Raw genomic sequence first — 14,178 nt, forward strand, 5'->3', positions numbered from 1 at the left:
TGGCCTCAGTACAATGGATTTTTCTTCTGCTGAAGTTTTAAGTGAATATATGTTACAACCAAGTTCTTTTGAGATAAAGTTTGAGATAAACTGTGGTCTGGAAGCATAAATATTCCTGTGGAATTGTTACTCTTCTGTGAAGCTTCATTACTGCAGAGGAGAAATGTTCCACTAAGCTTCTGATGTGCTGGTAGGTCTTGTCTTCTGGGCCTCAAAGTTTCACAGGGTCTACCTTTTAGAGAATTGGCACCTTTAATGTAGTTAGTGAGCTGGTCATCCGCCTTCCCCTAGAATAGAAAGAATATAGCTGCCCTTCATCCTTTCCTTTTCTTTCCCCATTCCTACATAACAAAAGAGTCACAATCTAATGCAGAAAGGTGGGCATGTACTACTTCAATGGGGGTAGGTGTGAAGGGAATAAATAAGGTTAATGGGTTACTGATGGCCATGCATTCATTAGTAAATAAAATAGGATGACTGATAAAACAAACAGGAAGAATCCAGGCCTATTTGGATGAGCAATGAGTGGGTTTCACCAGTTAGTAAGATACTAACTGTATGTAAAAAATAAATGTCAATTTCAGTGCTTAAGAAGTTTCTATTGGGGGCGCCTGGGTGGCTCAGTGGGTTAAGCCACTGCCTTCGGCTCAGGTCATGATCTCAGGGTCCTGGGATCGAGTCCCGCATTGGGCTCTCTGCTCAGCGGGGAGCCTGCTTCCCTCTCTCTGCCTGCCTCTCCATCTACTTGTGATTTCTCTCTGTCAAATAAATAAATAAAATCTTAAAAAAAAAAAGAAAAAGAAGTTTCTATTGATCATTATTTTTGTTAGCATTAGTATTTCTGTACCATAAACCAACTTCTACATTCCAAAGGTTCATTATTTTTAGCTAACAAGCTCACAAAAATTGTATTTCATTATAATTTGAGTGATTAGGAGAAACTTTTGTACTAAGATTTCAATCAAAGTGTCAGACTCAAATGGCCTTTATAAAATGTAAATACTGAAAAAAAGGGACAATCACACTGGAATTCTATAGAATGGGGAATGTATGTTGTATAAGTTGAAGTCTACCTCAGCAGTCACTATGACTTTGAGCTCCTTTCTGCTGACGAACATCAATCTCTTCATAAACAGCTCTGAAACAAACAAACCATCATGGCAAAAGGGTTATTATATTTCAAATTTACTATTTTGGCTTTTAACTACCAACACCTTAACTAAAAATCTGCCATTTTAGGTATTCAGGCTGTATCAGTGAATAAAAACAGATCTCTGCCCTTGAAGCTTACATTACATTATAGCTTTCTTAGAGCCTAATGTAATTCCCATGCATCTTACAAATATGTATCTCGTATAACCAATTCATTTTAGTTGTGACTCAATGAAAAATGTGGCTCAAATTTGGACAGTTTGCTCTCTGCTTTACCAAAACAAACAAACAAACAAAAAACACCCAAAAAACAAAAAATTCTGTTTTTCCAGGTTTCAAAGCATTTAAAAATACTAACATTCTATCTTCTTAACCTATGTTATTCCAGTCGAAACTCCAGAGCCCCCTTCAACTTATAAGTGTCATCTCTATACCTCTATCCCTCATTTATAGTAATTTTTCATGGCATCGCTCAGTTCTTCTTATCTGTCTTACATAGGCCTATACCTAAGAAAACATCTAAGCCTACAAATACAACATTGATACAGTATAGTGAAACATGGCTGGGGAAAGAAAATCTTATAAAAAAATCATAGTACTGTGAAGCCGTGTTCATCAATGTTACGAGGACCCAAGAGGGTCCAGAAATTTTAATGTATTTCCACAAAGCTATTTCAACTTCTGTCACTCCTCACATCTCTGGTCCCCCCTCCTATTACCACTCTTGGTCAGAAACCTCACTTAAAAGTAAATTAAATGCCGTGGTATGGAAACTTTCTCATCTCCCTATCACCAAATCTTCAAATCTTCCATCTTCTTCACTTATACCATCTTTCTGGCTACACCTGGCTTCTCAGGCATGTTACTCACTCAGTCTTCCCCCTTTTTGAACTTCTGGTCTCCCTATCTATTAGATCCTACTGGTCAGCATTCACAGATGCTCCATCATCTCCTATTTTCTAAAATAAGGGAGTCCTCAATCCCATGTCTACTTGGAGTGATCATCTCAGTAACCTCTAGCTACCAAGCCGTTGTCCACAATCCCTTCATATGGAAGTTTATAGTGTCCTCTACACTAACCATCCCTACTTCCTCCCTTCTGTTAACACACTAAAATCTGGCTTCTCTCCCCATCAATCTAGCAAAACAGCTTACATCAAGGATTTCCTTCTACTTCATTCATTAACTAGTTTTCAGTCATCATATCCTCTTTGATGGTTCATCACAGCTGTATACTCCCTCCTAGTTTCCAAATTGCTCTTCCACATCTGCTAATAATAAGGTCCCTATTGCACTCTTTGCTCTTGGTGTTAGCTGTTCATTTCTTTGAATGTACCCAAACTCTTGTCTACTCACAGTCTGTGTACCTGTTGTTCCCAGGGCCTACAAAACTGATTCCCAAACTTGTCACCTGACTGATACTTTCAGGTCTCAACCTTATTGTCACTTCCTCAGGCTTTCTCTACCCCTCATTTAAATTAGTTCTACCTGTTATAATCTTTCAAGTCACCATGTTCTTTCATACCATTAACACGATCTGTAAATATATGTTTGCCCGTTTGCTTTCCTTTTTTTTTTTTTTTGAGTATGTTCCATGGAAACAGGGCTTAAATTAAGGACCCTGAGATCAAGCGTCAGACACTTAACTGACTGAGCCACCCAGGTTCCCTGATTTCTTCTTCCACGCTAGATTTAACCTCCATGAGGATGGGGAGGACACCTCTCACTCAACATTATAAATTAGGCATCAGTCATTGTCCTTGGCATATAGTGTTCAAGCACTGGCCAGATGAATCATGTGCACTTGTATGTATACAACATAAATATTGTACTCCTCCTACCAGAACAGAAATTCTTAACCTAGGGTTTATGGACAACTAGTGATGTGAAAATTCCACAACTTTTTCTACAAGGCTTTGTGGTTTTCCTTAGGGAGAATTTCCTAAGGTGAATTTTAATGGAATGAAACACCCTACCCCTCAGAAAGTAAGAACCACAATGGTAGAGGATTCCAAAGCTCCACTTCTTCAGCTTTTCTTCTCACTCTCTCTCAAATTTAATATCTGTTGCACTGCCATATCTACTTACAATTTCCTAGTTAACTGGAATATAATAAACTCCACTTCCTCTTTGGATGCTATGTGATTCTGAATCCTTAAGTGACAGATATATTTAGTGATACTTTATCAACCAGAATGACTTAGGGAAATTTTGCAATCCTACATCATGAAAAAAAATATTTAATGAACTTCTAGGGGCACTTGGGTGGCTCAGTGGGTTAAGCCTCTGCCTTCAGCTCAGGTCATGATCTCAGGGTCCTGGGATCAAGCCCCGCATCAGGCTCTCTGCTCGGTGGGGAGCCTGCTTCCCCTTCTCTCTCTGCCTGCCTCTCTGCCTACTTACGATTTCTCTCTGGTAAATAAAAAAAAATCTTAAAAAAAAAAAAAAGTATTTAGTGAACTTCTAAGTCTGTTAAAATTCATAAATTATTCCAAAATGGATCACTGCATTATTGGTTTAAAACGAGAGGTCAAACCCTCAAATGTTTAACTCATGCCAGGCTGATCAAATAAATGTACGAAGCGGGCCAGCCGGGGCCTGATCAACAGCAGCACATAACTTGCCTTAATGAGGCAGCTACTACTCAGTCCTAACGTAGTGCTAGCATTTAAAAATGCAGGCCTTGCTTTGCCACAGTACCAAAAGAATCCACAAGACCAGATACATACATATATATATATATATATATATATATATATATATATATATTTTTTTTTTTTTACAATATCCCAGTTTTTAATTTTTGGCAATTAATTTTTAAATGCACGGTTTAAATTCCACATAGGTCAAACAGAACACAGCTGTAAGGAAGATACTGCCTAAAGGCTGTCAGTTTCCTAACGATGGTTTCTATAAACGTGCTTTGATCCTTTTTAAGAATTCTGGGGGTAATTGTCAGTCAAAGTATTAAAGCTCTAATGAGCCTACTTACTGTTGCATAAGTATATACACTTGACCAACATGATATCATAAAATAATGCTCTAAGACCTTCAAGTTAAGAAAATACATTTACACTAACTAATGCTTTATTAATCCGTTTTAAGTTGACATAGAGAGTGAAGACTAAAAACAATTTTTTTTCTGATTAGTAAAGAACAGTTAAAATAATCCATCAATGTGGTATTACTTATGTCACCAATTAGTGAATATAGTGCCCTTCTCAAGCTGGAGAGAACCTTTCTTCCAAGGCATCTATAAGGAACCCGTTAATGTACACAATGGTTCTGGTTATTTCTTAATGTGCAGCCCCAGCATTTTTATTTTTTAGTCACAAGGCCGAGCACAATAAGACCATTAAGAGCAACAGCCTCCATAAAACCTCGTAAGTCATTTTTAATAAGGTCATCAATTTCTGCCAAGACCTAAACAAAATTAAATGTAAAACCAAGCTCTGTTAGCTCTGTTACCAAAAGGAACCAAGACAAAAACTAAATTAATCATTTTGTAAATGACTTACTCTGTAGTGACAGCAGGAGCTAAGGGATCAAACTCCATTACCTCGTAGTAATTGGGTGGCTGGAGATCATTCTTTGTCAATGCTTTAGGCAAAAAACAAAAACAAACAAAACACCCAACCAGTAAACACACATTGTATTTTTCAAGAACACTAACACAATTAATATTCTCTTTATGATTCAGACTTCAAACATTAGGCCCTAAGAAACCCTGACAACCAGAAATAAATGCAACTGGTATTCTGATGCTATTCCCACATGCAACAAATCTATATATAACAAAAGGTCTTCCAAACTTCAGCTAAAGATCCATTTACCTCAGCATTCCAAATACAACATTCAACACAACACAAGCATTTTTATAATCTAATGTCGGTCATAATGGTTTACTTCATGGAGCTTAAAAGGGCATATGAAGTCTTCATTTTTCCTCTCTATATACCTATTTCCAATCAGAAGTAAATCTCTGGACAGACTCCTATATTCTCACCAGTTTCCTTTTTCAATGCAAATAATTGGTCTCAAGTACCTGGATGATTGCTGGGCAAGGAAGGCAATCTCTGGCTTGATAGTGTTGCTGGAATGTTCTGCAGACTAACTGGCTGTAGTACTGAATTTGAATATTCTGGAAACTGAAGAAAGCATAGCACAATGTTTAAATAAACATTCTACATTAAGCTTTTCTTTTGTTTGTTAGATTCCCAGGCTTCTAAGTGGCACTATTCCAAGAACCATATACTCTCAATTGGACAAGAATTAGAAATTACGAACTATTACTTTTTTAGGTAATAACCATTTATAACACTTACTACTTTTCTCTCTGGTTCCATGCCCACTGTACCTCATTTCCCATACAAAATGTAAAATTAACATGTTGCTTTAAAAAAAAATGTGTGGCTCAGTTTAGCTTCTGTTGTTTCCCATTGACTAAAAAATCTCCCCCTCAAACAGGAAAATAAAATCTTAACCCTACAGAAGGGCATAAGGTGATGACATCAAATCAGAACTGATAAAGTCTTAGAAATATCTTTCTTCTTGTAAAGTCCTCATTCATTTCACAAATATGTCCTGGGCACCTACTAGATGCCAGGCACTATAAATAGGCCAAGTCCCTGTACCCTTGAAGCAGACAATCAACAAATGTGAATAGATGTCCGATAACAAGTACTCTTAAAAACAAACAAACAAACAAACAAACCCAAACAGGGAGAATAAAGCCTGGGGTCTACAGGGTGGGCTACTGCTGTGATAGTAGTGGTCAGGGAATGCCTCATTGTCGGAGCCCTGACTGAGGTGGGTGCTGGGAGTACCTAAAGGGACACAAGGTCATCTCTGAGGCAGAGGAGACCAGTGTGGCTGGAGCAGAGTGAGCCAAGGAAGAGAGGTGAGGTTAGAGAGGTAATGGGAGAGGAGAGATCAGCATTTCAGGTTTTTACACAGTAAAACAGAAGAGGAAAAATCATAGGGGGCTGTAGAGCAGTTAAGTAATACATGACTTTTTTTCCCCCCTTCTCCTAAGACTGCTCTGGTTTGAGAATAGATTGTACGATGGGGATGGGGGTGGAGAGGGAGGTGAAGGCTAAGGCAGGGTAACCTGAGGAGGCCACTGCAATATCCATCTGATGGCCTGGACTGGGATGCAGAAGTGGAGGCAGTGAGAAGTGGCTAGGAAATAGGTATGCTGTGAAGGGAAAAGGTGAAAAGGTAGAGGTCATGCACTGTTTTCCAAGGTTTTGACTTAAGCAACTGAAAGAGTGGTGGGGTCCTTCACTAAGGTGGGGAAGCCTGAAGGAAGAGCATGTGGAGAGCCAGGACTGGGAAGAACACAAAAAGAGATAACTCAGAAGGCGGATTTGTGAGTTTAGGGAAGGGGTTTGGACGGAGGTACCAACTGTAAATTGTCAGAGTCTGAATTGTATTTTAAGATACGAGACTAAAAGACTGGAAGAACAAATGTGAAAAGAGAAGTCTGTAGCCTAAGCCCTGGGGTCTGCAACCCTGGAAGGCCAGTAGAGGAGTGGAGGCCAGCAAAGGAGATAGAAGTGGAATTAAGAGAACAAAAGTGAGTGGTGTCTGAAAGGCATGTGTGCAAAAAAGGAGGAAGTGAGTGATTCTGTCACCTGCTGCCAATAAATCAGGTAAGATGAGCATCGAAAATTACAGTAGTAGATTAGTAATAATGGAGGTCACTGGAGATCATGAGAAGAGCTATATGAACACACTGGGAAGAATGAGAGCCTGTATGAAACCCATCAAATAGGATGGAAGGAAAGGAGACAGCTACCATAAACACTAAAGGAATTTTGATCTATAACCATTTTTCTAACAGAAGTAAGATTCAGCCTACCTATTTTGAAAGGCTAAAAAGAAGATAAAGAGAGATCCTAACAAGTACTGTATCAACAGGTTATAGAACATATAACACAACACTGAACAGAACATGAGATTTAATGACTGGGAATTCCTTCTCAGCCATGATAATCTGCTGCCTGGGGTGTTGCCTGGGAAGGGTTTCAGTACTTACACTTTCATATGTAGGACTTGAGGTGATGTTTTGGCTGGTCCTTTGGGTAAACCTAGGAGAGTATGACAAGACAGCTTGATTACCCTATAGTGAGAGCACAAATGCAAAAAGATGACTTCTATGAACAAAATCTAAAATAAACCTTCCAGACTGCAATGAAATATTAATTTTATATAACAACGGTCATCTGGTTTCAGTGCCCATCAGCTTTTGATGCCCAAATACCGAAGAGAATAAAGACAAAGCACTATCCCATGGCGGTGGTAGCCCCGAGATCCTGAAGTATACACACTAGTGAGAACAAGCCGTCAGTTTTTCCATCAGAGAAGCTACAACCCTGTCATTTCCTAAAGGATGAGAAGCAATCCAGAGTAGAGGTTAGGAATGAGGAAGGAAGGGCCCTAGTTTAATGTAAGATAGCACACACACTTCAGCTTGTCTTTCCCACTGAGGGCAACTAAAAAACCTGGAAAGGATGAATGGGACAAATATCTGAGGGCTGATAAGTAAATAGTTTATAGGATAACTGGGAAAGAAGACTAGATTTTGAGTATCACCAAATCATTGTGAATTTAACTCCCCCCCCGCCTTGTATACCCAAGCCTGAATGCAATACAGCCTAAAACCCAAGAGTGGGCAGTGAGAACAGCCAGTTCCAGGAGAAGCTCTTTTGTTCTCAGTCAAGGAGCAGGAGACAGAAATCCTAATGCTCAGAGATAGTGTGGAAATTCCTTTTCCCCTTTTTTTTCTTTCTGTTCTCTCATCCTCTAAACCTGAGGCAATCCCAAAGTGGCTGAAGTGACAGTAGAAGCAAGAGGGACCTGCAGAGGTTTATTCATCAGAGGGGACCATTCTCCAACAAGTGTAACTGTGGTCCCAAGGACAGCACAAACACTGTCTTGCTGTTTTTTTTTCTTTTCTGTCCCACCACTTGGTCCCAGACACATACACAGTCAAGGAAATGCATCACATATAACAGGGCAACTGAATCTCCAGCTTTCTGAATGGAGGAACAAAAAGGCAAATCCTAGAAAAGCAAAGCACCAAAGAAATAACAAAGAGGGGGAATTCAGAAAAATCTTAAAAAGTTGTTTACGACATCCTGTTCTCACTCCTTGATCTGTGCCTCTGTGGATTTGATCCCAATCAGGATGCCAAAGATTCTGAGAACTAAACACATAGCCATCCAGACCTCAGGGTGGCACACATGAGACAGATCAGAATAGCACAACAGGGACGCCTGGGTGGCTCAGTTGGTTAAGCAGCTGCCTTCAGCTCAGGTCATGATCCCAGCGTCCTGGGATCGAGTCCCACATTGGGCTCCTTGCTCGGCAGGGAGCCTGCTTCTCCCTCTGCCTCTGCCTGCCTCTCTTGTCTGCCTGTGCTCGCTTGCTCTCTCTCCCTCTATCCCTGACAAATAAATAAATAAAATCTTTAAAAAAAAAAAAAAAAAAAGAATAGCACAACAAAGCTTTGAAAACATAACTACTTTGGAACCAGCTACCTCCATATTACCAAATCCAGCACAAAGGCAGTAGGCTAAAGCTGAAGCATGAACCCAAGGATGTTGTTTCCCTTCTAAAATCAAAACAGCCCCATCCTTGACAGGATATAAATAAAAGGAAGTGTATCCTAACATTAAAAATGCCTAGGATACAATCCAAAATTACTAGGCATGTGAAAAACTGGAAAAATTTCAACAGGCAAAAGAAAAGGCAATCAACAGAAGTCGGTATCAAGAGGACACAGATGTTAAAATGATCTCAGATTTTAAAGCAGTTATTATACAAGTGCTTCAACAAGCAACTGTGAATACTCATGCAAAAGAGATGGAAATATAGAAAGTTGTTTCAAAGAAAAATAAGATACAAAGAAGAGCCAAATAGTAACTTTAGAATCAAAAATATAATAACTGAAGTTTTTAAAAAAATTTATAGAATGAGCTCCCTAGAAAAACGGGGATGACAGAGGAAACAGGCAGCAGAGAAATCCAAGATGGCAGAGGAGTAGGACACCTTAGTTTTGTTGGGTCCCAGAAATGCAGTTAGATAGCTATCAAATCATTCTTAACACCTGTGAACTCAACCAGCAATCTAAGAAAATAATAGCTGCAACTCTACAAATAGAAAGGGGACCACTTTCTTCAAGGTAGGAGGTGTGGAGAAGTGAATCTGAGGTGATATATTGGAAGATAAACCATGGGTGGGGGAGAGCTCTGTAAGCTGACTACCTAAAAGTGATAAAGCAGCAGAGCGCAAAATCAGGTCTTTTAGAAGTCTGCTCTGGTGAGGGACATCCCAGCCTTGAAAGGCACTCAGGTGGCAAAGCAGGGCAGAATCTTAGGTGGGACAATGTATGGTCTCAGAATCAAGGTGCTAAATGAAGAAGATATGTAGCCATGAATACTTTACTCAGCAAGGCTATCATTCAGAATAGAAGGAGAGATAAAGAGCTTCCAAAACAAACAGAAATTTAAAGAATTTTTGATCACTAAACAGACCTGCAAGAAATATTAAAGAGTAGGGCACCTGGGTGGCTCAGTTGGTTAAGCATCTGCCTTTGGCTAGCATTGGGATCCTGGGGTCCTGGGCTCAAGTCCCACGTTGGGCACCCTGCTTAATGGGGAGTCTGCTTCTCTCTTCTTCTGTCCCTTCTCCATGCTCATGCTATCTTTCAAATAAATGAATAAAATCTTTTTTAAAAATATAAAGAAATATAAAAGAGGATTCTTTAAGCAAAGAAAGCACCCAAAAGTAACACAGACCAGAGACAATATAAAGAAACAGTGACTTTACAGGTAATACAATGGCACTAAATGTGTATCTTTCAATAGTTACTCAGTGTAAATGGGCTAAGTGCACCAATCAAAACAAAACAAAAACAAAAACAAAACCCATTTATATGCTGTCTACAAGAGACTCATTTTAGACCCAAAGACACCTTCAGATTGAAAGTGAGGGGGTGGAAAACAATTTATCATGCTAACGGACATCAAAAGAAAATTGGGGTGGCAATCCTTATATCAGACAAATTAGACTTTAAATCAAAGACTATAATAAGAGATGAAGAAGGAAACTATATCATACTTAAAGAGTCTATCCAACCAGAAGATCTAACAATTTTAAATACTTATGCCCTTAACATGGGAGCAGCCCATTCTATAAACCAATTAATGACAAAACTAAAGAAACACATAATAAAATAATAGTAGGGGACTTTAACACCCCAATTGCTGCAATGGACAGATAATCTAAACAGCAGAACAACAAGAAGCAAGAGCCTTATTATTATTATTATTATTTTAACTTATTTTTAAATTAACATATAATGTATTATTTGTTTCAGGGGCAGAGGTCTGTGTTTCATCAGTCTTATACCCAGAGCTCATTACACCACATACGCTTCTCAATGTCCATCACCCATTTACCCTTTACCTCTAACCTCCTCCCCTCCAGCAACCCTCAGTTTGTTTCCTATGATTAACAGTGTCTTATGGTTTGTCTCCCTCTCTGGTTTTGTCTTGAAACAAGAGCTTTAAATGACACACTGCACCAGATGGACTTCACATATATATTTAAAGCATTCCATCCTAAAACAACAGGATACACATTCTTCTTGAGTGGACATGGAATATTCTTCAGAATAGATAACATACTAGGGTCACAAGTCAGGTCTCAACCAGTACCAAAAGACTGGGATCATTCCCTGCATATTTTTGGACCCACAATGCTTTGAAACTGGAACTCAATCACATGAAGAAATTTGGAAAGAACTCAAATACATGCAGGCTAAAGAACATCCTACTAAAGAATGAATGGGTCAACCAGGAAATTAAAGAATTAAAAAAATTCATGAAGACAAATGAAAATGAAAACACAATTGTTTAAAACCTTTGGGATGCATCAAAGGCAGTCCTAAGAGGGAAATACATAGCAATACAAGCCTTTCTTGAGAAACAAGAAAGGTCTCAAATACACAACCTAACCTTTCACCTAAAGGAGCTGGAGAAAGAACAGCAAGTAAAGCCTAAACCCAGCAGGAGACTAGACATAACAAAAATCAGAGCAGAAATCAATGAAATAGAAACCAAGAGAACAGTAGAACAGATCAATAAAACTAGGAGCTGGTTCTTTGAAAGAATTAATACAATTGATAAACTCCTAGCCAGACTCATCAAAAAGAAAAAAAGGAGGACCCAAATGAATAAAAATCATGAGTGAAAAAGGAGAAATCATGACCAACACCAAGGAAATACAAACAATTCTAAGAATATTTTATGAACAACTATATGGAAAAGAATTAGGCACTCTGGAAGAAATGGATGCATTCTCAGAGACATATAAACACCAAAACTGAAACAGGAAGGAACAGAAAACCTGAAAAGACCCATAAGCAGCAAGGCTACTGAAAAAGTGATAAAAAAATCTCCAAGAAAAGGGGGCCAGGACCAGATGGGCTTCCCAGGGGGAATTCTACCAAACATTTGTTTATTTTTTTAAAGATTTTATTTACTTACTTGACAGACAGAGATCTCAAGTAGGTGGAGAGGCAGGCAGAGAGAGAGAGAGAGAGAGGAGGAAGCAGACCTCCTGCTGAGCAGAGAACCTGATGTGGGGCTCAAACCCAGGACCCTGGGACCATGACCTGAGCCAAAGGCAGAGGTTTTAACCCACTGAACCACCCAGGCGCCCTCTACCAAACATTTAAAGAAGAATTAATACCTATTCTTCTGAAGCTGTTCCAAAAAATAGAAATGGAAGGAAAACTTCCAAAGTCTTTTTATGAGGCCAGCATTATCTCCATCCCAAAACCAGACAAAGACCCCACCAAAAAGGAGAATTATAGACCAATATCCCTGATGAAGATGGATGCAAAGATTCTCACCAAATACTAGCCAATAGGATCAAACAGTACATTAAAAGGATTATTTACCACGACCAAGTGGGATTTATTCCTGGGATGCAAGGGTGGTTCAACATTTGCAAATCAATCAATGGGATATACTACATTAATAAAGGAAAGGATGGGAACCATATGATCCTCTCTGTAGATGCAGAAAAAGCATTTGACAAAGTACAGTATCCTTTCTTGATTAAAACTTCACAGTGTAGGGACAAAGGGAACATACCTCAGTATGTTCATAAAAACCATCTACCAAAAGCCCACAGTAAATACCATTCTTAATGGGGAAAAACAGAGCTTTTTCGCTAAGGTCAGAAATAAGGGAGGGATGTCTACTATCACCACTGTTGTTCAATATGGTACTGGAAGTCCTAGCCTCAGCAACCAGACCACAAAAAGAAATAAAAATCATCCAAATTGGCATAGAGGAAGTCAAACTCTCACTCTTCGCAGATGACATGATACTCTACGTGGAAAACCCAAAAGACTCCACCCCCAAATCGCTAGAACAGGAATTCTGAAAGTGGCAGGATACAAAACCAATACACAGAAATCAGTCACATTCTATATGTTAACAATGAGAGGAAAGAGAAATTAAGTAGTTGATCCTAATTACAGTTGTAGCACCAAAAACTGTAAGATGCCTGGGAATAAACCTAACCAAAGTAGCAAAGAATCTGTATTCAGAAAACTATAGAACACTCATGAAAGAAATTGAGGAAGATAAAAAGAAATGGAAAGATGTTCCATGCTCACAGATTGGAAGAACAAATATTGTTAAAATGTCTGATACAATATAATCTACACATTCATGGCGATCCTTACCATAATACCATTAACTTTTTTTCACAGAGCTGGAACAAATAATCCTAAAATCTGGAACCAGAAAAGACCACATGAATAGCCAAAGGGATGTTGAAAAAGAAAACCAAAGCTGGTGGCATCACAATTCCAAACTTCAAGCTCTATTACAAAACTGTAATCATCAAGACAGTATGGTACTCACACAAAACCAGACATACAGATCACTGGAACAGAAAAGAGAACCCAGAAATGGACCTCTATGGTCAGCTAATCTTTGAGAAAGCAGGAAAGAATATATAATGGGAATAAATACAGTCTCTTCAACAAACGGTGTTGGGAAATTTGGACAGCCACGTGAAGAATGAAGCTGGACCATTTTCTTACACCAAACACAAAAATAGATGCAAAATGGATTTAAGACCTCAATGTGAGACAGGAATCCATCAAAATCCTAGAGGAGAACACAGGCATCCATAACTTCTGTCTAGACCAGTCTCCAAAGGCAAGGGAAACAAAGGCAAAAACGAACTACTGGGACTTCATCAAGATAAAATGCTTTTGCATAGCAAAGGAAACACTCGACAAAACCAAAAGACAACCGACAAAATGAGAGAAGGAATTTGCAAATGTCTTACCAGATTAAGGGCTAGTATCCAAAAATCTATAAAGAACATATCAAACTCAACACCCAAAGAACAAATAATCCAATAAAGAAATGGGGAGAAGACATAAACAGACATTGCTCCAAAGGAGACATAAAAATGGTCATCAGACATATGAAAAATATTCCACATCAGTCAGCATCAGGGAAATACAAATCAAAACCACAGTGAAACACCACCTCACAAACCAGTTGGAATGGCTAAAATTAACGTCAGAAAATGACAGATGTTGGTGAGGATGCAGAGAAAGGGGAACCCTCCTACAATGCTGGTGGGAATGCAAGCTGATGCAGCCACTCTGGAAAGCAGTACGGAGGTTCTTCAAAAAGTTGAAAGTAGAGCTACCCTACAACCCAGCAATTGCACTACTGGGTATTTACCCCAAAGATACAGATGTAGTGAAAAGAAGGGGCACATGCACCCCCATGTTTATAGCAGCAGTTTCCACAACAGTCAAAGTATGGAAAGAGCCCAGATGTCCATCGACAGATGAACGGATAAAGAAAATGTGACACATATATAAAATGGAATAGTATTCAGCCACCAAAAAATTGAAATCTTGCCATTTGCCAAGGACATAGTGGAAGTAGAGGGTATTACACTAAGCGAAATAAGTCA

The 14,178-nt window shown here is 38.9% G+C and overlaps 1 protein-coding gene across 1 annotated transcript in view; it reads right to left on the minus strand.

The window, feature by feature from the left end:
• Positions 1-10: 10 nt before the first annotated feature.
• The window catches only part of TOM1L1 (target of myb1 like 1 membrane trafficking protein), a 66,133-nt gene continuing 51,965 nt past the window's right edge, over positions 11-14,178 (minus strand). Inside the window, exons 12-16 of the mRNA XM_044248642.1 lie at positions 7,193-7,244; positions 5,198-5,300; positions 4,671-4,752; positions 1,074-1,138; positions 11-287 (exon numbers count right to left, since the gene is read on the minus strand). Of these exons, the coding sequence (XP_044104577.1) occupies positions 1,075-1,138; positions 4,671-4,752; positions 5,198-5,300; positions 7,193-7,244 (301 nt within the window). The 3' untranslated portion in view covers positions 11-287; position 1,074. The remainder of the gene's footprint in view (positions 288-1,073; positions 1,139-4,670; positions 4,753-5,197; positions 5,301-7,192; positions 7,245-14,178) is intronic.

This window comes from Neovison vison, chromosome 5 (genome assembly GCF_020171115.1).
Source record: "Neovison vison isolate M4711 chromosome 5, ASM_NN_V1, whole genome shotgun sequence".
NCBI lineage: Eukaryota > Metazoa > Chordata > Mammalia > Carnivora > Mustelidae > Neogale > Neogale vison.